General features: G+C 52.7%; 11 protein-coding genes across 11 annotated transcripts; 5 read left to right on the top strand and 6 right to left on the bottom strand.

Annotated features, from left to right (window-relative positions):
* Window positions 1–343: 343 nt before the first annotated feature.
* N7474_009934 (polygalacturonase) lies at window positions 344–1,879 on the top strand (the record flags this gene model as incomplete). The annotated part of the gene is made up of 7 exons (XM_057201344.1): window positions 344–601; window positions 658–914; window positions 973–1,117; window positions 1,173–1,218; window positions 1,267–1,449; window positions 1,507–1,653; window positions 1,707–1,879. 7 exons carry the CDS (start codon window positions 344–346, stop codon window positions 1,877–1,879), a joined length of 1,209 nt encoding a protein of 402 aa, XP_057049331.1.
* Window positions 1,880–2,089: 210 nt separating this feature from the next.
* On the bottom strand, window positions 2,090–3,778 carry N7474_009933 (arylsulfatase; the record flags this gene model as incomplete). The annotated part of the gene is made up of 1 exon (XM_057201343.1): window positions 2,090–3,778. The coding sequence occupies one exon, from the start codon at window positions 3,776–3,778 to the stop codon at window positions 2,090–2,092; it is 1,689 nt and encodes a 562-aa protein (XP_057049330.1).
* An 895-nt stretch (window positions 3,779–4,673) lies between these two features.
* Window positions 4,674–7,614, bottom strand: N7474_009932 (F-box domain protein; the record flags this gene model as incomplete). Its single annotated transcript, XM_057201342.1, has 2 exons — window positions 4,674–7,392; window positions 7,508–7,614. The coding sequence occupies 2 exons, from the start codon at window positions 7,612–7,614 to the stop codon at window positions 4,674–4,676; spliced, it is 2,826 nt and encodes a 941-aa protein (XP_057049329.1).
* An 879-nt stretch (window positions 7,615–8,493) lies between these two features.
* On the top strand, window positions 8,494–10,730 carry N7474_009931 (putative C6 transcription factor; the record flags this gene model as incomplete). The annotated part of the gene is made up of 4 exons (XM_057201341.1): window positions 8,494–9,194; window positions 9,249–10,068; window positions 10,121–10,256; window positions 10,309–10,730. 4 exons carry the CDS (start codon window positions 8,494–8,496, stop codon window positions 10,728–10,730), a joined length of 2,079 nt encoding a protein of 692 aa, XP_057049328.1.
* Window positions 10,731–10,987: 257 nt separating this feature from the next.
* On the bottom strand, window positions 10,988–12,046 carry N7474_009930 (ankyrin repeat domain-containing protein; the record flags this gene model as incomplete). Its single annotated transcript, XM_057201340.1, has 1 exon — window positions 10,988–12,046. The coding sequence occupies one exon, from the start codon at window positions 12,044–12,046 to the stop codon at window positions 10,988–10,990; it is 1,059 nt and encodes a 352-aa protein (XP_057049327.1).
* A 473-nt stretch (window positions 12,047–12,519) lies between these two features.
* N7474_009929 (protein translocase subunit TIM50) lies at window positions 12,520–14,148 on the bottom strand (the record flags this gene model as incomplete). Its single annotated transcript, XM_057201339.1, has 2 exons — window positions 12,520–13,110; window positions 13,165–14,148. The coding sequence occupies 2 exons, from the start codon at window positions 14,146–14,148 to the stop codon at window positions 12,520–12,522; spliced, it is 1,575 nt and encodes a 524-aa protein (XP_057049326.1).
* Window positions 14,149–14,580: 432 nt separating this feature from the next.
* N7474_009928 (uncharacterized protein) lies at window positions 14,581–15,468 on the top strand (the record flags this gene model as incomplete). The annotated part of the gene is made up of 1 exon (XM_057201338.1): window positions 14,581–15,468. One exon carries the CDS (start codon window positions 14,581–14,583, stop codon window positions 15,466–15,468), a length of 888 nt encoding a protein of 295 aa, XP_057049325.1.
* Window positions 15,469–15,700: 232 nt separating this feature from the next.
* N7474_009927 (proteasome regulatory particle lid subunit RPN11) lies at window positions 15,701–16,906 on the bottom strand (the record flags this gene model as incomplete). The annotated part of the gene is made up of 4 exons (XM_057201337.1): window positions 15,701–15,849; window positions 15,902–16,437; window positions 16,494–16,747; window positions 16,838–16,906. The coding sequence occupies 4 exons, from the start codon at window positions 16,904–16,906 to the stop codon at window positions 15,701–15,703; spliced, it is 1,008 nt and encodes a 335-aa protein (XP_057049324.1).
* Window positions 16,907–17,496: 590 nt separating this feature from the next.
* On the top strand, window positions 17,497–19,584 carry rpdA (histone deacetylase RPD3; the record flags this gene model as incomplete). The annotated part of the gene is made up of 4 exons (XM_057201336.1): window positions 17,497–17,676; window positions 17,757–18,057; window positions 18,110–18,651; window positions 18,700–19,584. The coding sequence occupies 4 exons, from the start codon at window positions 17,497–17,499 to the stop codon at window positions 19,582–19,584; spliced, it is 1,908 nt and encodes a 635-aa protein (XP_057049323.1).
* A 572-nt stretch (window positions 19,585–20,156) lies between these two features.
* On the top strand, window positions 20,157–21,121 carry N7474_009925 (60S ribosomal protein uL14; the record flags this gene model as incomplete). Its single annotated transcript, XM_057201335.1, has 4 exons — window positions 20,157–20,170; window positions 20,376–20,426; window positions 20,691–21,015; window positions 21,089–21,121. 4 exons carry the CDS (start codon window positions 20,157–20,159, stop codon window positions 21,119–21,121), a joined length of 423 nt encoding a protein of 140 aa, XP_057049322.1.
* Window positions 21,122–21,813: 692 nt separating this feature from the next.
* Window positions 21,814–23,694, bottom strand: N7474_009924 (uncharacterized protein; the record flags this gene model as incomplete). The annotated part of the gene is made up of 1 exon (XM_057201334.1): window positions 21,814–23,694. The coding sequence occupies one exon, from the start codon at window positions 23,692–23,694 to the stop codon at window positions 21,814–21,816; it is 1,881 nt and encodes a 626-aa protein (XP_057049321.1).
* Window positions 23,695–23,807: the final 113 nt, after the last annotated feature.

Here is a 23,807-nt window from a genome sequence, read left to right as displayed (position 1 = left end):
AGGTCAAAGGATTGCGGGGATGAGGGGGTTACCCCTAGAGGTGTTCCTGGTGACGTGCTCGGCTTATAGCATTCCGAATACAGGATGCTCTAGGCTCGAGTCATAGTTGTGAACGTCCAATAGCAATTGTCGGAGGATGAACGAGAAAAACTTTGTTGTCATAGGATGCCTACGGAAATTAGATGGACGATGAATTTCCAAGCACGGCAAGATGGCGACTCAATCATCTGAGCCCCACCTCTTAGATCGGCATTTGCATAGTCGCAGTTTGGACCTTATTAACTCAAGATATACCTTCTTGCTTGTCTGGCAACCATCTCTCATGGGCATCTTTTGAGTAGCAATGATTCAAAAGATTTTAACCACTCTACTGCTGGCTTTGCCGGTCTTTGGGCACTCGGTAACGCCGCAAAAGAAAACTTGTGTCATTCCTGTTGCAGGAGATGGACGTGATGATTCTCCTGCCATTCGCGAAGCTTTCCAAAAGTGCGGCACCAATGGAAAGGTAGTATTCGAAAAGGACTCGACATACAGTGTCCAAACCGTTCTTCAACTTCACGATCTGAAAAATGTCGAGGTTGATTTGCTGGGGACGATTGAGGTAATTGGAATCGTTGTTATAGGATACTCCAGCAAAATAACATGTTCTATAACTAGTACTCCACGGATGTGAGATACTGGATTCAGCACGGTTCGTACTATTACTTCCAGAACATCTCTATCGCCATGGAGTTCTCTGGCGAGGACATCACAATTGACGGACACGGTACCGGCACAATCGATGGCCAGGGTCAGGTTTGGTATGACCTGGCTCAGGGCATTGGTGGTTTATTCGGACGCCCGATTCCGTTCTGTCTGCGGAATGTGAAGAATGCCGTTGCCAAAAATTTCAAAATCCTGCAATCGGGGAAATGGTGTGTGCAAACTATGTTGCTCGGGCTCAAATCGATCCTTTAACTGCCTTATAAATAGGAACTTTGTTATGGTTGAATCTAAAAACATTCTCGTCGACAACATCTATCTGTCCAGCACGTCCGACGACTACCAAGCCAACCCAGGTAATCTTGGAAACACAGACGGATTCGATACCATCAATTCCGACAACATCACCATTCAAGTTTGTACCCCTACACAGAATCACATCCCTCGAATGAGTACTGACAGATTTGCAGAACAGTTGGGCAAACGTGGGAGACGACTGCGTTAGCTTCAAACCAGGTTCGACCAATATGCTTGTCAAAAATTTAACTTGTCACAACAGTGCAGGCATTGCTGTTGGGAGTCTCGGCCAATATGATGGAGTGCGCGACGTGGTCGAGAACATTACGGCAGAGGATGTGACTCTCATTGGTAGTCGTAATGGTGCTTATATCAAGACCTACGTGGGCAAGCCTACCTACTATCCGCCTCAGGGCGGGGGCGGAGGAAATGCTTTTGTTCGCAACATTGGTTCGTATTGTCTGTATGCATCTCACGGGTATGAAACAATGTTAATCTTTTTTGCAGTCTTCCGTAACTTCCATATCGAGAACATCACTGCATCTCCAGTCTTGCTGCAGCAATGCACTCGGTGGGCAGGTTACAATGTTCCATCATGCGCTGATACCCCAGCAGCGGGTATCTTTTCCAATATATCATGGTCTAACTTCACTGGTCTGTTCTCCGTACAATAATATCAATATTAAGCCAGCTAATGAATTTCACAGGATACATGAATGAGGCTGTTGGCACAAACTCCATCAGCTGGGTATGCTCGCCGCTTGCCACATGTGAAGGCTTCTCGTACGATAATATCGATATCAAGCCGGCTAATGGGACAGAGGCGACGTACAAGTGCAGCAATGTTGAGGGATACAGCTCGTCTTGTCAGAAGAATTAGACGAGAGGATTAAGACGGCGGTTCCTGTCAATCAGAAACACTTAGTTTATGCAAAACTTTCTATACTATCGATCTAAATATAGCGTATATGAAAAGCCAGCGAGTTCTTTGATCTAAGGCCCCTTCGGAAGCACGTAGCTCTCTTCTAACTCCTCTCGCCTGTTAAATTATTAGCGACTAGAAACTTCGTCAATATAGCAACTTTTCAACTCACAAGAATACCCCAAACTCGGCAACATAAGCCATCCAGTACTTGATCAACTCGTGGAGTATTTCCGGTTCCTGACCCGCCAAGTCATGGACCTCGCCAGGGTCTTTCTCCATATTGTAGAGCTGCCACTTCTCGGGCCCTTTTGGCTTTGGAATAAAAACTGCTTTCCAATCCCCGCGCCTTATGGCCTGATGAAAAAACAATTCCCAGCCCGTGATGTAATCCTGATCATGGACGCGCGGGCTTTGGCCCGACAGATGAGAGATCCAGGACCTGCCTTTCACTGGGACCACCTCACGTCCTCTGAATGTGGCTCCTGGATGGGAGATACCTGCTAAATCAAGTATTGTTGGAAGAATATCCATGACTGTCGTAAATGAGTCTGTGATCCCCTTTGCCTTGGAGGCCTCCAGGAAAGGCGGGTACTGGACGATGGCTGGGCAGCGGATTCCACCTTCAGTCACGAACCCCTTATGCATTCTCGATGGAGCTGTCGCTGCTTGAGCCCAGCGCGGACCGTACCAACAAAATGAGTCGTAGTTGCCGAGGTTCTGGACGTCGTTGTTGTAGGACTTATCAATGCTCTTCTTAATCACGTCTCCCGTCATTGGAATGGCCTCCACAATTGCACCCTCGGCGCCGTTGTCGGACATGAACAGGATAAAGGTGTTATCCCACCCACCGGTGGCTTTAATTTTGTCAAGCACTCGGCCAATATTCTCGTCCATCCTATCGACCATTCCGGCAAATACCTCCATCGTCTTAGCTGAATACTTCTTCTCCTCTTCAGACATGTCGTCCCATTCCTTTGTCTCGGTTTCGACAGGGTGTGCTTCAACGTTTTCTGACAATATACCGAGTTCAATCTGTCGTTTCAGTCTGGACTGGCGGAGGACGTCCGGGCCTTCATCATACACTCCCTTGTACTTTTTGACGTTGGCCTCTGGGGCTTGCAGAGGCCAATGAGGTGCCGTGAATGGAAGAAAAGCAAAGAAGGGCTTCTCTTTTAGCTCCTTGCTCGCCTCGCGCTCTTCCAGAAAGTCGATCAGTCTTGTGGAAAAGTGATCTGAGGAGTAAAAGTCTTCTGGGAAGTCCTTGGTTTCGACCTTCTTGTCATCCTCGTAGTATAAACTCGCCCAATGGGCAAACACAGGCGTGCCATCAGGCTTCTTAGGCTCATAGGCATAGTGACTGGAGCCGCCTGGTAGCAAGGCAAACGAACGATCGAACCCTCTAGCATGGGGAGAGCGTTCGGGCGTTAGGCCGAGATGCCACTTGCCCGACATAGTAGTGTAGTACCCTGCATCTTGGAGTATCTCAGGAAGCGCGGCAACTCGGAAGTTCAAGTATCCTTCGTAGCCTGGCAACTTAGACCTGGCACAAAGTCTGTTAGAAGGAAGGAAAAATATTGTGCAACTGAAAACCCACCAAGGAACGGGTGGATCGCGGCCCCGACCCCAAAACTCCATCTGCCCGAGCCCCGCGATATGGTTATCTGTACCTGACAGCAGCATAGAGCGAGTGGGTGAGCACATGGACGCGGTATGAAAATCAGTCATTCTCACCCCCCTGTCCGCCAGAGAGTCGAGGTTAGGCGTTTGAATCTCTCCTCCAAATGCGCCGACGTCCGAAAAGCCGAGATCGTCGGCGACGATAAGTAGAAAATTGGGGCGTTTACTAGCAACCATGATTGGCACTTTGGGACTGACTATCTCGGAAAGTGTGGGTGATAGGGAGATGGAAGGAAGAGAATGCGGTGGGTAAAAAGGCCCCATGATTAATACTAGTGGGAGCGTCAATGGCAAGCGGATCTATAACGTTTACTGCTGTGGATAAATGTTTTGGAGCAAGCATTCCATAACAAGGTTCTCTACAATCCGATCAATTTCAAGTCGATTACACCAAGCCAAATAATTTTTTCCGAATTGATCATGGGTGTTCGGGATATAATGGCAAGGGAGGCTGTCGCATGCTGTGTACGCCCATCTTACTAGTCCAGGATCGGAACGTTTCTGGCGCGCAAATTCTCGGCTGCGTTTTCCCGAGCACAACAACATACGTCGATTGTATTGACGAAATTGTTTATCCAATTGGAGGAGACGTCAACTTCGCGCAAACGCGCGCGTGCCAGTTAGGGAGGGAGGAGTGAGCGGTTAAATACAATCCGTTGCTTGATCAGGCATCATCTCCAAAGACTATTCCCATTTACCTTGAGTATAACATGCTCAAAAATTGCTGAGCAGTGCTCTATCTGGATCATCATGGCGAGCGTCAAAGGAGACAGATATGATTACTTTCTGACCTTCTTTGTCGCACAAAGTGATATTTAGACTCGTACAGAGCTGGGTTCGGGGGCCTACTCATGTACCAGGAGCCCAAAGGCAGGCAGGTACCTCTTGCTGGAAGGTCCTTTTCTATGCCTACTATAGCTCCAACTTCCAGCAGGATTCCTCATACCAGGTGGCCTTTTGAAAGAGCATTGGACGGCATCAATGTATCTGCGCCATGCATGATAGGATCAACCTCAAATAATTTATCAGGTCCTCCTATATACATCCCATTCCGTCAATCATATCTGCCCCCCTACATCACAATACACATTTTTGTCCGCCGGTTCAACCGGTTCCTTTCCTTTATGGTATGTTCATTCCAATCCTCAATGCGTCGTCGCCATTCCTCGCTCTGCGGTGGCGCCGAACGGCCTGGTTCGGTGAGTACTCGCCTGCGCGTCGACACTTGCTGTCGAGAAGCTTGGAAGTTCGACCCGTAAGGAGTAGCCTGTACCCGACCAGCGTGCTGGGGAGTTTGTACAAGATTTGGCGAAGACGCAGCATAAGCGTGGTAGTAAGCTTCGCCCAAAGTATTCACAGGTAATTGGGAGCCCGGTGGCTGTGCATTGGCCGTAGGTGGTCGAACTTCGTCAACAGGTTGGTTTGATGACGAAAACAGCTGCGACTGCGGAACACCGTTCAGAGCGACCACTGGCTGCTGAGGACGACGACCTACTTGAGAAGCTGACTCTGAGGGTTCCATCGAGGGTGCTTGAACTGGTTCCGGGAGTTGGTCGACAGCAATGACCGTGGAATTCCTTTTGTTTCGCCCACCTAGTCTAGAGCCGGTGATTGTGCCCAGTCTCTGCAAGATGGCGATTGATTGAGGGCGTTGGCGTTGACGTGTGCTCCGTGTTCTTGAGACTGGTTGGGGGAGATCGTGGGTGGCAGGCTCATCATTGGGAGGTTCATTGTTGTTGGCGGGCCCATCGTCGCCGGAAGGCCCAGCCGCTGCTGCTGCAGCTGCTGGGGCACCCGGAAGAAGAGTTTGACGCAGATCCTCCGGCAGAGGGTTGTCAGCCTTGCGTGAGTAAGGAGGGGGTGGAGGGACCCAATTGTCGGCATCACTTTCATGAGGTAGGTATCGATGGCGCGGAGTGGATCGATATCGTGGATCGTATCGGCCACGTGTTGATGCTGCCGCAGTGGCAGCACGACGAAGACTGTCTTGAGAGCGGGGTTGAGTATTGTCATATGGAATATCAGGAATGCCGGCATTGTCCACCACGTTCTGTGGGTTTGGGAACGCCATGGTGTTTGGACGAATCTGAGCTACTGCTGATTGACTTGCAGTGCGGCGATTTTCGCGGGAGATGGGAGGACGTAACGGTCGCTGTCCAGGAGTCGATAGCACTGGATGGCTGCCAGGACGGTATATGCGAGTTCGCCTTCTTTCCAATTCAACCTCCGCATCCATAGAGGAGCTCGGCTCTACGAGTATCTTCGGCGCAGTCTCTCCAACTTCAATATCCAACTCAACCGTTTCGCCGTTGCGTGTAGATCTCTCAAAGTCCAGGAGGAGGACTCTTCCTCCGTCGACAGGGATATCTTCCTCTCCAAAGTTCTGCGGGAGCACGCCGCCGGGCGCCACAGCTACAAGTCGTCGATTGCTTCTGCTTGAATTGGGAGTTGAAGAGCTGCTTCGCACCCAGCACGCTGAGGTGATCCCGTGCATATCGGTCACCTGGCGACCACGGACGAGAACCTTTGGTTGCCTGATGATTTTTTGAAGCTGTGCAACATTATCACGAGGCACAGAGGCATGGGGTCCAAGATGGTGGTCACCACATAACTGAGAGCCTCTGATCCCATTGTAAGACGCAGATTTAGGAGCAACATTCAATCGCCCTGGAATCCCGTAAAGCCACAAACCTGAGTCCTGGAACCCCAGAACAACAAGTTCGCCCTCAACATCCGTAGTTGGCAGCATACTGGGATGCTGCTCCCGGGTTTCGTCGTCCCAAAATGGGCTCGCAAAATATACGGTGCCTGCATCGATATCGTTCATCCGGATTGCTCTGAATGTTGCCAACTGGTTGTCGTATCCTAAAATCCAACTATCGTCTCCTTCCTCGTGAGCAGAAATAATACAGGCATGAGAAAACCCATCGGTCGTTTCAGGGAAGAGGATCTGAGTCGTCCACATCCGCATGTGGACTTCCTCCGGAGATGCCTCCACTCCAGGTTCCGTATAGAATGGCGCGGTAATAGTGATAATGCCCTCTCGCTCGCCATCACTAGGTGATCCAAGTAGCATCGAGCCATCCGAAGAGAACGTTATCGAATCAACGCGAAGACAGCGCGCAGCTCGACGTTCCGTGGACAGAACTTCTGAGCCCACTGCATACACCTCGATATTGTCTTCAAAGGCCAAAGCAAGCACACTCCCTGTGGGAGAGAACGTCAAGTCCCGGGGAGCATCATTCAGCGTAATAGATTGTATGTGCTTGGCTTCCTCGTCGCTGAGTTGGTAAATGTTGACTTGGTGCATGGACGACAACACGGCAACCATTGAGCCGTCGTCACGGACAGTGGCACCCAAGGCCCGCCTTCGAGTCTTGAGCTCATGCTTCACCGCTACGGGGTCACTTCCAACATCAAGGACAACGATTCGGGAGGAGCTGATACACAGCACCAGCTGACCGTTCCCCGAGAATGAGAATCGAAAGACTTCGCCCTGCGGGAATGCCGTGGCCGAGCTCATAGAACTCGATATCAATTTCACCAGCGTCTTGCGAGGACGCAAAAAGACATCGAATGCATTGCGGCGAACCTCGGTCAGGAACTGGTGTTTGACGTCTATAAGGTTGTCGGCATCAACCGGGTCCGTGACATGGGCTGTAGTCGAAGAGAATGCTGGACAGCGCAACAAATGATACGCATACAACGAAGCGGACTCGGATACCTGCCTCCATTGTTGGTTCAGTAGCGCCAAGGAAGCGAAAGTGTTGGCGTCAACCGCGAAGAGGATACTGAGGGCCGCGATTAGCGGGCACTGCTCTGTAAAAGCTAGGGGGCACTGGATATTCTTGAGGATGGACGTTTAGCCCTCCAGGGCATCACAGCCAGAACTCACCGCTCAATCACATCGGAGGGGAGACGATCGAAGGACGAGCCAACATGGTCACTTTGGGGGCCATCAGGGCGCGGGGGGCTTTCTCAGCGCCGTCGGGCACATAAACATCCTCCTCCATGATTCAATCAAAATAAACTGGTCCGCCAACAGGCTGGCATCTTCTGCAGAGGTAGCTAAAGAGCTACAGAGCCATCCAGGGGCGCAGGGCGATTCCCAGTGGCAGTGCCTGCGGCGTAGATGAAGGGTCCGCCGAGGAACATCCACACAGCGATATAAATAGATCCAAGCTGCATTTCCCCTCGGGGGTGCTAACGTAATCCGCCACATGGCCGTCTCCCATTCTTGAGATCGTGATCTCGACAGATAATAATACCCCCGTAATGGCTATGGGGACGAATGACCTTGAAAAATATCCATGGTGGAAAGTCTGTCTATTTGTTGCCTCAAAGATTTAAAAATATTTCCTCCCTGATAATGACCAAAAAAAGGATCTGTCAGCCACATGCTCTGGAGAACAGCTCATGAATTGCCTGATCTGCTTGGTAGTTATCAAGATAGCAATTCCTTACTCGTCTCTTTAACATATATTCCTGCACAATATTATTCTGGGGAACGAGAAATCAAGCTTAAATCGTTCCATGTTACTTCCAGATCACGTTACTCTGCACCCCGCATCATGTGATCTCTGCATCGGCCGATGTTCCTCATCGGCAGAAACATTTTGGGACTACAAACCCAGAGGTCTTCATGAATTGCCCGTGCTGACCAACCGCGGGGTGTCCAGCCTATCGGGGATCCTGCTGGCCCAGTCGAACCCCCTGGTCAAATCCTCCACACACTCTCTCGCTCCCGCGTGTCGCATTCGGCCGTGAACTCAACCCCTCCCGCCAAATTTTCGGCCGCCTCCGAAACCACCCCGGACCCGAGGACTTCTTCCCCAACTTCCTCTCCCCCGCTCCCCTGCTCCGGCACATCTCTGATCGGGTGCGCGCACGACATGTCGCCTGCAACGGTCCAAGTCAATCCTTCATCCAAGCTGCCCTCTCCCGGCTTCAACGCCGGAGCGCGCCCATACCGCTCTCATAAGGTTCGCGCCTGCGACTTGTGCCGTAAGCGCAAATCCCGATGCACGGTCGACATTCCCGGCCAGTCCTGCCTTCTGTGTCGCGTGCAGGGGGCCGACTGCCACTATCAAGAGGAGCCGAACCCGGATGCATCGGTCTTGAGCGCACCCGACTCCAAGACATGGCCGAGAAGTCGAATGGAGGCGCCGTCCTCGGCACAGAAGCGCAAGCGCAGTCCGGATGGACTTCCCAATTCCCCTTCGAATATCCCGACCCGCCAGTCGACCAATGGGCCAAGCCCGCAGAACACGACTTCGTCCGGAGGACGCCGCGGGAGCGACTCGCGGCGAAACTATGACGACCCGCAAAATGAGTCGGTGCTCATTGTCGGTCCGATGGTCGCGGAGGATGCACAAGTTATTGAGAAACATATGCCTCCTGAGCGGTCTAGCCAGTCGGAAGAACCCAACAACCACCCATACAACGTCTACTCGAGTGATCCAAGACGGCCCATTCTGTACCAGACGATCTCGCGACGACGGAAGGGTATGCGAGTCGGTACGCCACCAGGAGAGAACCAGAAGGAAATACTGGAGCAAATCTTGGGACCATTCAAACATGATCTCGTCAGACTGTATGTTTGATGAATCTTTGGTCAGCTTCATTGCGCTAACTGATCTTATTCTAGTTTCATTGACCGATTCAACGTCGCTTTTCCCATCTTCGATGGCGAATCGTTCTGGGAGGCTTATGTTTCGGAAACTCCACACGATCCACCGGCCTCGCTGCTATGCCAGGTATATTCAATGTCCCTTGTATACTGGAAGCATGTCCCCAAGCTTGCATGCCATCCCAAGCCGGATGTCCGGTACGCAGTCAACATGACCGTTGCGGCCCTCCACGAGGAGTTCTCTGCGCCAGGACTGTCGACCATCAGTGCGGGCCTGATCGATCTGACAGGACGCCCGATATTCTCCATGACTGGCAATGCCATCAGCTGCGGCCGCCTTGTGTCCTTGTCGAACTGTCTTGGATTAAACCGTGACCCCAGCCAATGGAAGATCCCCCCACAAGAAAAGCATCATCGGGTTCGTCTCTGGTGGGGAGTGGTGATTCACGATCGCTGGGGAAGCTTTGGACATGGAGTACCCCCACAGATCTCCAAGGACCAGTACGATGTGCCTGTCCCCACCGTCGATGTCTTGGTTCCGCCCAATCTCCGCACCGCGGAACGTGTTAGGGCTGCCCATTGCCACATAGCTTTGTGTCGATTGACTGAGATCCTGGGAGAGTTGTTACCATTGGTCTATGGCCTTCAACACAAAATCTCCCGCGAGATCTCCAAGAAATTGAGGCAGATACGGACCGATCTGGATATGTGGGAGGACTCTCTCCCTGACTGGCTACGAGGACCCATGAGCCCTCCCAGTGAGCGGGTCTACGGATCGAGCAGCTTACAGCTAGCCTTTTTGGCGCTCAAAATGCTCGTTAGCCGAGTGGAACTGAATGTAAGTGCATTGTGACTGTGAAAGTTGGGCTTGTTTCTCATGGATTGTACAGGAGGTCAACAACGCAGACACCGACAATCCCGAAGCGCGTCGCTATTTCCAAACAGAGTGCCGACGTTCAGCGGAAGATATTGTCGTCTTCATCACATCTCTGCGAAAAGACAACTACAAGGAGTTCTGGCTGCCATGTATGTTTTTGAAAGTCCTCCCAGCCGAAAAGCATCCTAACAACCTCTATAGACAGCGCCTTCCACCTAACATCAGCAGCCACGCTTCTGGTCCGCTGCGCCCTCGAAACAAACGACAACGACGTCGCCCGATCCTGCCTCGCCAGCGTGGAGACCCTCCGCACTGTTCTGCGCCGTGTCCGCGAAGAAGAGGACTGGGATGTCGCGGACATGTGCCTGGACCACTGTGAACGAGTCATGCACCGACTGCCCGGCACTAGCGCCTCAGTGGACCAACACCTGGGCACGGGCACCCTGGCCGATAATGGGCTCGTCAACCCGGCGGCGATCTCGCTGCCCGAAACACAAACCAACAATGACATCGTCGACGACATGATGTCCATCTCTGGCACGTTTGGAACGATGGACGGCTTCCCCTTCGATATGACGGGGATCTGGGATGTCTCTGTCTTCCAAGATGTGAACCTCACCTGATTTTTGTTTATGGACTTGGATGTTTATATTATTTTGTGCTTGTTAACGGGTTGTCTGCACTTTTACTTCTTTCTGAATATATATACCCGGGGTTCGGAGCATGTGCGGGCAAGGATATATGGTCACTATTATTGCAAGGCGCCGGCCGACTTACGAGGTAATAAAGGAATGTGTGTACTAGATAGAACTAATGTCTGTTTCTGATTATACAATTGCTCTATGATACATCATCTGCACTGCTAGAGATATTGTTCTTCTCAAGTACCTTCAACAGAAGCGATATGTTCCCGCAACATCTTCAAGAGCCTCTGCGAACAACGACCTTCTTCTGCCCAGTTGAGGGGTGTCAGACCCTCATCGTCTGCAAGGGTCCAATCAGATCCACGATCTAGAAGATATCTCAGTATTTCTTCGTCTTCTTTCACGCCGGTCACTCCGCGCTTTCTGTCTTGGTGGGGGACCGTCTCCATCGCAGCATGTAATGGTGTCCTATGGCGAAAACCTCTTCTGTTGACATCAGCGCCGTGGTCAATAAGAAACTTGACGCTGACAACATCACTGAATGCGATAGCTCTATGCAAAGCAGATTCACCGATGTTGTCCGGGAGATCCATATCCGCACCATGGAGCAGAAGAAGCTCCAGCACAGCCTGTCTGTGCTTCTTATCTGCTCGAAGGGCTGCATGTATTGGCGAATACCAATAATGATGACCACTATGACCCTCGGGAAGGTTTGGGGGCGCCATATTCGCCCCATGGTCAAGAAGCAGGCTCATAATCTGACACTGGCCCATAAATACAGCGCAGATGAAAGGTGTTTGGCCATAAGCATCAACCGAGTTGATATCAGCCCCATATTGGAGGAGGGTCTGTACCGCCTTTTCATGGCCATGTGTGGCAGCGACATGCAGGGCAGTGGCAGATCCTTGCTGTTGTAAATTCACGGGATTGAAAGTTATGCCGTCTGCCTGCTGCATATTCACGTCGGCTTTGTGCTCGAGGAGAAGTTCGACGATCCGATCACGACCTCGCTCTGCAGCTAGCATCAACGGAGTCCGGTTTTCATCGTTGTCACCAGTGCTGACGTTGGCATTTGCTCCCAATGACAGTAGGCCCCGCACTCCGGTTTCGACCCCATTTACAGAGCACCATAACAATGCAGACGAGCCGGATGCAATATTGCGTTTGTAAAGAGACGGTAGCAAAAGATCGTGAAGAGTTTGGCAAGTGCCCAGGAGCTGCAGGATATCATATTCCGTTTCTAGTGCGGCGGTTATCATCAGCAGGATTTCGGTGGGTAGGTCGAGTAGGCTCATCATGGCAACAGGGTATTTCATAGAGGGATAAGTTGGTCAAGAAGCAGGTAAGGTTGAGAGACAGGAGAGGTTATTAGGCAGGTTTACGTCGAGGGTGATGGCGTGAGAGCGTGAGAGCGTGAGTGTGTGTGTGTGTGTGAGAGAGAGAGAGAGAGAGAGAGAGCGGTCAACGATGGATAAAAAGCCGGAAGCTGTTGTATGATCGTAAAGCAGCAGCAGAGATATAAAGCGTTGGGGTCAAGTGCGAAAATTGTAAATTTTATACATGAAGAAACACGACGAAAAAGAACGGACACCAAGCGCTATTTTACAGTCGTTCCTGAAATGCTCGCAGCCAACCCAAGAACCATTCTAATGACCCCTGCCCGTAAGTGCTCAATGTAAAGAGTATACCGATGAAAAGATGAGGAGAGAGAAATGGAGAAAGAGAGAGAAAGAGAAGGAGAGAAAGATCAGAGGGTAAAGAAAACCATCTACTCCTTCTTCTCACCAGCACCGAACATGCCAGTGAAGGAGCCCTTCATGCTCTTCATCTGCTCCTGACGAGCCTTCTCCTCCTCAGCAGCCATCTCAGCAAGCCACTTCTCGCCGTTCTCACGGATCTCCTTCTCAATCAGCTCGTAGTTCTTCTGGCCACGCTCGCGGATCTGGTCCCAGAGCATCTTGCCCTGCGCCAGACCCTCCGAGGGAGAGGCCTCGCCGTCCAGGGTGCGAGTTGACTTCAGGCCCAGGGCAGAGGCGAAGCTGCCGATGCTCATCGAGGGCTTCTTCTTCTTTTCCTCGGCGAGCTCCTTCTCGAAGCGCTCGCGCATGGCCTTCTCGCGCTTGGCGAACTCGACGGGGAGGTCTGTGCCTTCGAAGGACTTGAGCACCGGACGCACATCTTCCACGCCCATCCCGGCGATGTACTCCAGGAATGGGATCAATGCCACCAGGGTCTTGTCCTTGGGGTCGCCGGTCCACTTGTTCATCACAATGGCGTTCTCCGGCTGCAGACGCGCGTGTTCCTCCTTGGTGTCGATAAGGATTACCTTGGACAGGTCTCGGTTCAAGTATTCCAGATCCTAAGCAGGGTATGTTAGCATCTGTGATTGTCAAAAAAGTCGCGTGGGACATACCTTGATGTACTCGCCATCCTTGTACCGGGTAGCTTCACGGAACAAAGGCCAGCGGATGATGCGGTAGGGGTCCAATTTCCGCAGGACCTGGTCCGCCATCATACTGGGCACACTGGTGAAAAGCACCAACTCGTAGTACTGGTTCAGATAGCGCAGGAAATAGTCGACACCAGGCCGCTTCGCAACACGCCATCCATGCTCACGGCTCCACTCGCTGTGAACAAGGAGATCCTCCAGACTGAGCACGAGGGTGTACGGCTGACGCATATTGGGATCTTCATCGGGCAGCAGCTTCGGGAACGCGGGGTCCTTGTAGTAGCTGGTAATATCACTGAAGCGGGCCCGGATACGAGCGTACCACAATCCGAAACCCCAGCCTGAGGGTTGATCGGGGTGGAGGCGCTCTTCTTCCTCGGTGTCCCAGTTCCGGCCCAGATAGCCCACGCCGGACACCGCGCCCAGCAGCATCACTCCGTACACGATGTTTGCCATGCGGGCCTTGCGGCGGTCGCCTGAGGTCTCGTAGCCTCCCTTGGGGATGTCCCCGCCGCCTCGACCATCCTCAGCATAGTCTTCAGTCTGGGAGGGATCCTCGGTCAGGTTCAGCTGGGTAGCTCCGCCTTTCTTCGTTCGGCCTTCCAGTTCCGCAGCGAGTGTCGAGGGGATACCCTGTGTGAGATCGGGGAGCGGCTTTTGGGGTGCCTGTTGCTGCTGTTCGGGTTCGGGTTCCTTTTCCGGTTCGGCCTGGGTGTCGAACTCGGCCTGTTCAGCGGCATAATCCTTGCCTGGTGTCGAAGAAGGCTGTGCCGTCTGATTTGCGGTCTCGCTGGACTTAGGGCCACCGACTTGGTTGGGCAGCTTGTAGGGGGTTTTGCCCTTGCCCTTGGCGTAGAACCGGGGGTGCTGGACGGACAGGGCCGACACGCGGACGGCAGAGGCGAGGACGTTGGGCCTCGTCAGAGGCAAGACGGCACGGCTCAGCATGGCGAGTGGTGTGGGAATCGACCGAACAGCACTGACCGTTGCAAGTACATACGTCGTGCAGCTCCGTCGTTCCGATAAAAAGTCGCGCCCTCGAAGTCGGGCAAGGCACAGGAGCCACTTGCGCAACTCCCCATTTTTCCACTATTTCTTCGGGGCGTGTTTTTCTTCTCTTTTTCTTCTTCACAATTGAAAGTTGTCACCCAGACATTAATTTGACCCTGCATGCACTGCTTTATGCGTGCTGGGTTGTATTAGCTGGGGAGACCAAGGCTCCCACATCCAAGAGCCGCAGCGAAGGCTTCCAGTGATGCTACAGCTCCAATCGTGGGATACACTTCTTTACTCAGTTACCTCCAATGTGATGACCAACATGCGTTTCTGGCCCTTTAGTCCCGTGCCATCTCCCTCCTAGACTTCATTCTATCCTCCACCATGGCTGCCAGCAACGTCCGGAACAAGGTCCGCTTCCCCGAAGACCCCAAAGTCGGACGTGTCGAAGCCTTCCGGTTTCTCGATCTCCCGTCCGAGATCCGCGTCCTCATCTACCATTTCGTACTCTTCACGCCAACACGAAGGAGCGCTCTCCGATCTAATGGCTCGGTCGGAGCTTCCGCAAAGAAAAGCAAACCTCTAGGAGCCCTCTCCGACCGCATTGCACTGTTCCTCGTATCGCATCTCGTCCATGATGAAGCAACCCACCACTACTACTCCAGCCAGACCTTCCGCATCTTCCCCGTGCAGGACTTTGCTCGCATGCCCAGTGTGCGCGCCTTACCGCCTCGCTACCGTCCCTCAATTACAACCATTGAGCTGATACTGGGGTCCAGCTGGACCGCGCCACCGCGGTCCTGGGATGTGAATCCCGGGCTGGGATTGCAGGAGATGGTGGGGGTGCGCACGCTCAAGGTGTTTATTCAGTGCGATCCCTCGCACCCTGTTTTCGAGGGGTTCCGCATTTCCAAGGAATTCTATACCGAGTTTGCGGGGGCGCTGTTTCAGAAGATTGTTGAGCGACTGCCGGGTCTTGTGCAGGTGGAATTCGATGCGTATCCATCTGTTCAGAAGAGTGGCTCGTTGATGAGCCGGTTATTACATGACACGGAGACGGCGCAGAAAAAGATTCTGTGGGGTCCGGAGCGAGGTTGGACAGACTATGATGACAATAATCATAAAGACCACGAGGATGGTCATGATGATGCTGATGCTGCTTTCGACGGGCTTAGGGCTGATGAGCCAGACCTGACTGACCCGAGTGTTCGTGAGACAGACGCCGTGGACGCACTCGGAACCTCGTTCCAAGCAGTCACTCTGGGATCGTGACGCATGGAGCATCTTTTCCGGTAACTGAATTTCTCATACTTGAAAATCTTTTCGTTTTAAACATTGCGCGGCGTTGATTGATTCGGGCTGGCCATGTACATATCATGAGGTTACAGGCGTCTACTTAGACATTGATGAACTGCACAGTACTTCCCTACTTGTCTTACTGCATATCAGAAGGGATCAAATAGAATATCATTTGTGTGGAGTTCATGCAATTTCTTCTAGTCCTCTAGAGATCCTCATCCACCTCCATGTCGGCCCCAGTAGACGCTTCTTTGCCCCCCGATGCCCGTGCCACCGAGGCCTCCTTATCGATCATCTGCCGCGACACGGCAACGATGTTGTCCTCGATCAACTGCTGGCTCACGTCCTCGATGTCTGCAGATTCGGTCAGCGCTGTTTTTCGCGGAGAAACAGAAACAAAACTTACGCTTCTTGGGATCCACCTTGCCAACGTATCTCGTCTTCAGCTGGTCCTTGGTCAATTCCGTCTCCTCCTTGACCCGCTTCTCGTAGCCTTCCGCCAAGCTGACCAGCTGCTTCATCTGGTCGACGTTGTGCTGGCCCTCCTCGTGGAAGTCGCTCATCTGTAGCGCCTCGGTCCATACATGCTTGTGAAGGTTCATGAGCATGTTCTCCTCCAGCCCTGTCTTGCGGTAGTTGATCGCAATGCTGTAGTAGTGGCGGTTGAGACCGTGGATGAGAGCCTGAATCGAAGGCTTGTTCAGATGGCCCAAGTTGGACGTTGTCTGTCGGGGCTCTTGGCCCATGACCACCGTTTGAGGCTGGATGAGTCGGAATGCATCAATGACAACCTTGCCCTTGACGGACTGGATCGGGTCCACAACCACGGCAACGGCACGGGGGGTAAGCTGTTCGAAGGACTGCTGGGTGTTGATATCGACTGACGAGAGCCAGCATCCAAACCCAGGGTGAGAGTGGTACCAGCCAACGACAGTTTCTGGCCTGCAGGATAATAAGTACTGACGTTGCGGGAGATGTTCAAGAAAGGGTGAGCTTACCGTCCCGTCTGCCGAAGCATCTCCATCATCTTGGTCTGGAAAACAGGATCCACAGCCTCGACACTGACACCTGTACCACTCTGCGGCATAGCAAACACATCCACCACCCGCACCGTGTATTCATCAACAAACTCGCCCAGCATCAGGCCCATGACCTCCATGGGCACACCAGCACGGCCATGTCGTAGCATTTTCAGCAGAGCCAGGGAGGAAATGTGGACCGTCTCAGAGTTATCAATCAGGTTTGGCGTGTCCTAAGCAGCATCCTGTTAGTATGTCACAGACAAGGCAGGCTGGATGGTCTTCACTGTGCAGCCACCACACAGTGAAGGAAGATCACTTACACCACCAGGTGCACCACCTCCCATGCCCACGCCCTGGGCAGCTTGCAGCATGCGACTGATGCGATCCATGGCTGCTGAGATGTGCGGTCAAGAAAGAAGAATGGAAGGTTGGAAGGGAAACACGACTGCTTCCTCGCAGGAAGCTCCAGGTAGCGGTCTCTCACAGATCACCACAGTGATTAAGCGTGTCAAGCACAGATTTGAGACAAGAGAAAATCAATCAAAGCTCCGGCAGCACTGAATTGATATGTGCTCAGATGAACAAGTCCGTGTGTTTTCGTGCTTTCCAACTGATGATGGAACACGGAAGGCGAGGCGAGCTCCAGCCTGCCATATCTCACCGCCTTAGATCGAAGGCGGTCAGTCCGGCGGCATTATCGCTTCGGCTGCGGCGATCAGTTGTTTCTCTCCACGCCTCTTCTTCTGTCCTGTTTCGCCATCAATCTGGAGCGGAGCATGCCAGAATTGGCTTGCCAGAATTGTTGATATCGCATTGTCCTCAATTTCAGCCTCTGCGTCACCGTCCGTGTCACCTTTCCCGCTCCGCCCTGCGGTGTCCTGACCTCCCCCGACATCCTGCTCCCCAATTTGCCTGACCTTGACCTACACCATCCTTAAACGCGTTGATCTCCCGTCCATTCCCCTTGGAATATCTCAGTATGGCTGCTGAGCCGCTCTTGACCCCCTCCGGGGTCAACAACAAGAAGGTGGCCTACTTCTACGACTCCGATGTGGGCAACTATGCCTACGTCTCGGGCCACCCAATGAAGCCTCACCGTATAAGGATGGCACACAGCTTGGTCATGAACTATGGCCTATACAAGAAGATGGAGATATACGTGAGTCCCCCATCCCCGATGTTCTTTTTTGAAGGATATCGTAATATATGGAGAGAGACTGATAACGAATCGGGGGGCAGCGTGCCAAACCTGCTTCCAAATACGAGATGACCCAATTCCACACGGACGAGTACATTGACTTTTTGTCGAAAGTTACCCCCGACAACATGGATAACTTCTCGAAGGAGCAGAGCAAATACAACGTGGGTGATGACTGCCCGGTTTTTGACGGTCTGTTCGAATTCTGCGGGATCAGCGCCGGCGGCAGTATGGAGGGTGCGGCGCGGCTCAACCGCAATAAATGTGATATCGCCGTGAACTGGGCGGGTGGCCTGCACCATGCCAAAAAGAGCGAGGCTAGTGGCTTCTGCTACGTAAATGGTAAGATGTCCTTTTTCTTTCCGCTGATTATCTTCTATCTGACACCGTGCAGACATTGTCCTCGGAATTCTCGAGCTTTTGCGCTTCAAGCAGCGCGTTCTTTACGTTGACATCGATGTTCACCATGGCGATGGTGTCGAGGAGGCCTTTTATACCACGGACCGCGTCATGACCGTTTCTTTCCATAAGTACGGCGAGTACTTCCCCGGCACCGGCGAGCTACGCGACATCGGTGTTGGACCGGGCAAATACTACGCTGTGAACTTCCCTCTTCGCGATGGCATCAATGATGAGTCTTACCAGAGCATCTTCGAACCCGTGATCAAAAGCGTCATGGAGTGGTACCGCCCTGAGGCGGTTGTTCTGCAGTGCGGTGGCGACAGTCTGTCGGGTGATCGGCTAGGCTGCTTCAACCTGAGCATGCGTGGACATGCCAACTGCGTCAACTACGTCAAGAGCTTTAACCTGCCCACCCTGATCCTTGGTGGCGGTGGCTACACCATGCGCAACGTGGCACGTACATGGGCTTATGAGACGGGTATTCTCGTTGGAGAGGGTCTGGGATCCCACCTGCCATTCAACGATTACTACGAGGTGCGTTTGTTCTCTTAGACATTTAAGACTCTACTGACTCCCATCTAGTATTTCGCTCCCGACTATGAACTGGACGTCCGTCCCTCCAACATGGACAATGCGAACACAAGAGAGTATCTGGACAAGATTCGCAACCAGGTGGTCGAGAATCTCAAGCGCACTGCTTTTGCTCCTTCGGTCCAGATGACGGATGTGCCGCGTAACCCGATGGTGGAGGGTATGGATGACGATGCGGACGATATCCTTGATGATCTGGACGAAGATGAGAATAAGGACAAGCGTTTCACCGAGCGACGATTTGATCAATTCGTCGAGAAGGTTGGTGAACTCAGCGACAGCGAGGATGAGGAAACAAGCGCTGCCAACGGTGTTCGTCGCCAGCCAGGTGCTGTTCGCCGCCGCAACATAGCCAACTACCGCAACCTGGATACCCTTGAGTCTGGTATGGACAGCGGCATTGCGACCCCGCAGGAAGCCTCGTCTGTTGCCGATGGGGATGTTGGCACCGGTCTTGACACCAATATGACTGACGCTCCACGAACTGAGCCCGAAACCGGTGCTGCTCCAGATTCAGCAGAGTTAACCTCGCAGGCTGAAGGGACCCCGGCCGATGCTGACCGTATGGTCGTCGAGAGTGAAGGTCCGACTGCGATCTCCCAGCAGCCCTCCCCTCCTCAGAACGATGAAGACATCAATATGGATGATGCCGGTCCTGCGACTACCGAGGGAGCTGCTGATACTGCCGAACCCAAGGAGGAGAAACCGGCTGGCGAGGTCTCGTCCACGCAACCTACCTCTCCTCCGCACGCCCAGTCTCCTGCAAAGGACGTCTCCGAAGCAGCGGCAGAGAAGACCGAACCCGCTCCCGGTGCAGAAACCGAAGCTTCCAAGGAGACCGCTGTCGAGGAAGTGGCCACCAAGCAGGAGGAATAAGCTGGTTCAACGGGACGAAAATATCCGGATTCGGCGCAATGGACAAAGGCAGGAAGGTGTTTTACGGAAATTTTTCAGCGATGCTCGCATTTTTCTTGTTTTCTTTCTCTGGGGAGTGGTGCGAATGGAATTTCAGATTGAGTAGCTCTGCTCATATCCCGACTCTTTCCACCCTCTCCTTTGTTTCTGTCCTCGAAGGACAGAGGCTTTTGCTTCCTTTATCTTTTCAGTTCTTGCAATCCGAGCATACTTGACCAATGTTGCTTTCTTCATATTATGAGCTCTTGGCCCTCAGTACCCCTGTTCGTCCGATAAAGACAGAAATTTAACGAATCAAGCCGCCTAATAGTTTAGTAGAGGTGTTACTCATGCCTGAGGCACCTAAGTTTTACCCTAGTTAGGGTACATCCATATCACGTGTGTCATCCACGTGACCTATACACGGGACCCACACACAAGCGAGAAATCACAGCGGCGGGAACAAGACCAGGTGCCGTGATTTCGACTCTCGACCTTTTGTCGCCCAACACCCTTTCCTCCCAGTATCTCGACCCCCCCGATACACAGCCATCATGTCTAAGAGAGGGTGAGTCTACCGTCTACCCTTCTGCTTCCCGCCCAATTGCAGAAAGAACATCCGTGGTCCAAAAAAGAGGCGGTTGCAAATTTCGAGGTTGCGTTGAAAAGCCTCGGAGCTCTAGCCCAACACGCAAAAGTTGCACCAGAGGGCGGGAATTGGAATACAACAAACAGAAATGGAAGAATAGTTTTACTGACGTTTCTTCTCACAGTCGTGGCGGTGCCGCCGGCAACAAGCTGAAGATGACTCTCGGTCTGCCTACGTACGTTTTGCAATGAAAATATCCCTCGTCCAGTCCAGTGCAGTGCAATCCTCGAAAAAAGCACCCATGCTCTACCACTTTCGTCCTCCCTCCAATCCCTCCATCTCGCCTGTCAACTTTCCTCGAATCGTACACGAGACTTACGAACCTGGACGGTCGAGAAAAATGTGTAGCATGGGGAAAACGCTATTACGGGAGAGCAAAGCGCACTGGACAGGATGCAACAAATCAGAAGGGGAACCGTCAAACTAACAAATTTCACAGTGGCGCCGTGATGAACTGCTGCGACAACTCGGGTGCGCGCAACCTGTACATCGTCTCGGTGAAGGGCATCGGTGCTCGCCTGAACCGCCTCCCCGCTGCCGGTGTCGGAGACATGGTCATGGCGACCGTCAAGAAGGGAAAGCCCGAGCTCCGCAAGAAGGTCATGCCCGCTGTCGTCGTCCGCCAGAGCAAGCCCTGGCGCCGTCCCGACGGCATCTACCTCTACTTCGAGGACAATGCCGGTGTGATCGTCAACGCCAAGGGTGAGATGAAGGGATCGGCCATCACTGGTCCGGTTGGTAAGGAGGCTGCTGAGCTTTGGCCCGTGAGTGTTCCCTTCCTTCCTCTTATCTTTGCAAGGGTTGTGTGTCAGGAGACTAATGACCGTGTTTGTTTAGCGTATCGCCTCCAACTCCGGTGTCGTCATGTAAAGAGCTCAAAATCAAACCCCACGAATGAAAGAACTATTTTTTTTATTTCAATGCAAAAAAAAGTCGATACCATACCTTCCTTGAACTTCCCTTTAGGACTTGGAGGATCGCCGATGGGGATGATGGGATGGGGGAGTTGTTGCATCGAGACTTGGGGGAGTCAGTCTACTATTTGATGATGAAATCCAAACCGTGTTCTTCCTTTTCTTCAGCCTGGCTTTTGACTTCCAAAGACTCGTCTTCATTTGTTTTCCTTCCCTTTTCCTCCCTCTCAGGCGAGTTCGAGGAAGTATTCCGGCTACAAAAGAAAATCACACCAGTCCCTCAAGACTCCCTTGGCTGCAACTGTCGCCCAATGCTAGTGTCTCGCGATGTGTTGTTCCATGCTCTTCGGAGTTCAGGTCAATGGACGGGGCTGGATGACCGTGAACACACCTGCTCGTCCGGGCTGCCTTATGGAGAAGTAATCGTAGTCGTAGTCGTAGTCTTATTTTGAAGAGCCAGTCACTGGTCTGCAATTGCCAGCTGGTTTATTAATGTTTATTGGATTGATTTTTATCCGAACGCGATGGATCGTCTCAGATATATATCTACACATTCATCGTCCTCAAGGTATATAACAAGTACAAGTAACAATCCTTATATACACCCCCCATTTCAAACCCAATTAATCCGACACTTCCACCCCAAAATCATTTCTTCTGATCCCGAACCTCTTTTGAAGACCGAGTCTTCTTCGCGGAAAGCCGCTGAGCCCTGACTTTCCGCCCATGCGCCTCCACATTCGGCTCGCGAGTCCTCGGAGCAAGCCGCCAAGCGACTAATGGGCCCGGGTCCGTGAAACGATCAACAATAACATTGAGCAAAATCGCCACCACCGTTATGAGCAAGAGTATGTGGACCGCCCACCAGATGTGCTGCACGCCAGCGGGACACATCGTGATTGCGTACTTCCATTCGCGGACGTCGGAAGAGGAATCAAACCAAACTGATAGTAGGCCTGCGTTGCCGCCGAATTCGCCCATCATTGACCGCAGGGTCACCTCGCGGATTGAAGGTGTTTCCTCGGATATCTGAGAAGAAGATGGGGACTGGGCGGAGTAGCGTTGTGCGGACCATCTCCAGCTTGCGTCTGCTTCGTCTTTTTTCTCTTCGGAGGCATCCTCTTCGTCTTCATCTTCCTCCTTGGGTGACCGGTCCACATAGTGAACAACATCGCAACCCGTATGGTCATGCCCCGTCAGGATGAGCCCGTTCCGACCACGTCCACCACGGACCGCACCGTCGTCACCGCTCATACCGAAGATACCTTGAAGGATACCAACCGCGCTGGCATGATCACTGAGGTGATTCTGTTCTTTCAGACCACCCTCCTTCCACCGTGGAACCTCGTCTGGCCCCTCATCGTCATCGGCATAATGGAAATCAAAATACGGTTCGTCAGTGCAAATTCCAGCCTTCTTATGCAGCGGCACATGCGTCAGGAGCAGTGTAAATGTAGGGTCATCAACAGGGTAACTGCGATGACTGATAATATCGTTGAGGTAGGCATATGTCTGTGTCTGGAGATCCGGCGATAAAGCCGGTGTGTCGAGAATGAGCGAGTTCAGATTAATCAGATGCAGCGTCGGGTTGATGACTTCCGCGTAAGAAGAATTGACATGCACCTGCACAGGTGGGTGCTGAAAGCGGATATCCCAGTTCGCACGCCCGAACACGCGCTCGAACCGCTCCATCCGCGCCTCGCTGATATCCCCCGCGTACCCGATATCGTGGTTTCCCGCGATATTGATAATGCGTCTCGCCCATGCCGGGTCTGCCTCTGGACCGGCTAGAGGCTCCAGAATCTCCACTTCGTTGCTATAACCAGCAGCACCCGTCTTGGTAATCTCATCGTCCACGCGCTCTCCGCCCTGAAACACGCGTTTCCAATACCGCTCGCCGCGCTCTGCATACTCCTCATCTGTCACCCACTGGCTCCCGACCAGATCACCCAGTACAGTGGTGTGCGTCGGCCGCGTCCACCAGAAGAGGGTGCGGTAGATGTGCGCGAGGTAGTAGTCGTTTCCGACGAGGTCGATTCTTTTCAGGACGGAGCGTAGTGCGCGTGGAATGTCCTCCGTGACCAGAGTCGTGAGCGCGGTTGTGATATTGGAGCGGACATCGTGGGCCAGGAGTGAAAGCGGGAGCGGCGTTGTGGTGGACGCATTGCGAATGGCATCGTGGATGCTGCGCCAGTGCGAGCGTACGCGAGGCACGAGCTCGTATTCCGGGAGAGGGAGAGAGGTGTCTCCTTCCAATTGGGGGTCTGCGAGGACGAGGAGTCTGAAGATGGCGGGCTGCGTGTTTGGGTCCGCTGTTGCGTCTGGGCCGCGAAAATCGTAGAGCAGCGTGCGAACCACTGGATATTGCTGAAGTCTCTGGAGGAGACTGTTTGGCTGTGAGGTGTGTGCTTGCGGTAGAGGGAATGCGCAGCCCTTGAACAGTGGGTAGAGGTAGAGGTAGACCGTGGCTGTCAGGGTGAGTGGGAGCAGCAGCGCCACGGCTCGCGAAAGCAGCGCGCGCAGAAACATGAGGAGACAAAGGAAAGGAACGAAGAAAGAATAGAAAATTAAAGAATATACAGCATAGTGGAGGTGTCTAGGGGAGAAAAGGGGTCCATGAGGTTGAGATTGAGGTGTCGATC

This window comes from Penicillium riverlandense (assembly GCF_028828495.1).
Source record: "Penicillium riverlandense strain IBT 135883 chromosome Unknown utg000008l_segment0_segment0, whole genome shotgun sequence".
NCBI classification, from domain to species: domain Eukaryota; kingdom Fungi; phylum Ascomycota; class Eurotiomycetes; order Eurotiales; family Aspergillaceae; genus Penicillium; species Penicillium riverlandense.
Note: the sequence above shows the minus strand (reverse complement) of the source record. Positions and strands in the feature narration are given on the sequence as shown.